This window comes from Aplysia californica, unplaced genomic scaffold, assembly GCF_000002075.1.
Source record: "Aplysia californica isolate F4 #8 unplaced genomic scaffold, AplCal3.0 scaffold00028, whole genome shotgun sequence".
In the NCBI taxonomy this organism is placed as follows: domain Eukaryota; kingdom Metazoa; phylum Mollusca; class Gastropoda; order Aplysiida; family Aplysiidae; genus Aplysia; species Aplysia californica.
Window position 1 is genome coordinate 914,017 of NW_004797298.1, and position 1,741 is coordinate 915,757.

At 37.3% G+C, this 1,741-nt stretch overlaps 1 protein-coding gene across 1 annotated transcript in view; it reads left to right on the forward strand.

Moving 5' to 3' along the window:
- Window positions 1–1,741, forward strand: part of LOC101858000 (kelch-like protein 10) — a gene marked incomplete in the record, with an annotated part of 69,593 nt that overhangs the window by 60,757 nt on the left and 7,095 nt on the right. The window contains 1 exon segment of the mRNA XM_013090637.2: window positions 945–1,036. Coding sequence (XP_012946091.1) covers window positions 945–1,036 — 92 coding nt within the window.

Consider the following 1,741-nt stretch of genomic DNA (forward strand, 5'->3'; position numbering starts at 1 on the left):
TCTATCTATCTATCTATCTATCTATCTATCTATCTATCTATCTATCTATCTATCTCTCTATCTATCTATCTATCTATCTATCTATCTATCCTCATACACGTTCATCACCATCTTTGAGGAACTGGAAAACATTGTCGAAACTGAGAAGTTTGATGAATCACTTCATACATGTTAAGGCTTCATCCACAACCAAACGTACGCTGTCAGGGTTTTCATCTTCTTATTCACTGTTTTTTTAATGTTTGCGAGGGCCTGTTGTATTTTGTTGGAAGTTTCTTTAGATAGCGCAATTTGTTATATCTCTGCGTAATTTCTTTGCATCTGGTGTGATTATGCAACCAATGTATTAAACGCTGCTGACCTGTTTCACCAGAGTGAAAGAGGCGAATGGTGACGAGGAATGACTTGTTTTATTCTTTAATCTTAGATTTGATATTGCATTCTGGCCTGTAATCATACATTCTGCCCTCTTTGCAATCAGTAACAGCCCATTCTCTTTGCATTTCTCTGTCACTTTAGTTAAAATCTCCTGGAGCTGTTAGAATCAGAATCAGCTATCAAGACTGTATCAGTACCGTAAGTTGTCTATGTACCGCCTACCTTGACCCCTTCTAGATCATATATGTTATGCAGTATAATTTTACTGTATAAATTAAAGATGTCTGGACTTTAAGCGCTAGGAAAAAAAACAAAAGCCGATAGATAAAAACAACTGAGGGAAAGTATCAGGATCTACTTGTGTTTAACTCCAAGTACCTGACGAAATAATGGCCGGAAGCAAACTCGTGGGGAAAAAATCAAGTTTATCTCGAAGTAAGTTCTACTTCACGTGATATAAACCCTCTTTCTGTAGATTTTAATCTTTAATTTTGAAGGCAATATTTAGACTTTGATATTTTGTGTATAACCTTCAGGTATAAAAATTATTTGCTTTGCCTTTTCAGATAATCGATGACATGCTTTTCACGATTGGCGGTTTTAATGGAGTTACCACCATCTTTAACGTGGAATGTTACGATTCTCAAGCAGATGAATGGTGAGTGGTCAGACAGACTGTAGTTTCCTAGGCCTTGAAGAAGTCGGTATTAAACGTTTAAAAAAAGTTATATTCGACATAGAAATGGCTTGCTCTCTCAGACTCTCACCTTACCAGTCCTATAATAAAATGCATTGAAAAGTCAATATTGTGGAAAATATGAAGACATCAAAGCTGCTGTGACAAAATATAGTTAAAATACCAACCTGCTCAGTTTCATGAAGTTGGCAAGTGTGGAGTTACAAGAGATGGACAGTGGCCATTGAACGAGATGGATTTTATGTTGAGTAACAGAAATCTGATCCTCATTTCCATCCAATTTAATTTAAGTTACTATAGTTGCAATTTGAATCGATTAGTATTAAGATTATAAACGAACTTGCAATGTTTGTAGACTCCCCCTCGTATACTGACATGCATTTGTCTCCTGTGACGAAATATTTGAAAGATCTAGGACTTGTGGTTTAGATCTACAGAACTGGATTGCGGGTCTCGATAACGTCACTTCCTTCAACACAGTCTTTCGCTTGTGACATAAATAAGTATCCCCACAAGGTTATTATGTTTATCGGTGGCGAACGCAATACTTCGGTCAATCTTTCCACTTATCCTTCGCTGTCTTTTTGACCTGTCTCTGTCTCTGCCTGTCCGTCTGTCTGTCTGTCTGTCTGTCTGTCTGTCTGTCTGTCTGTCTGTCTGTCTGTC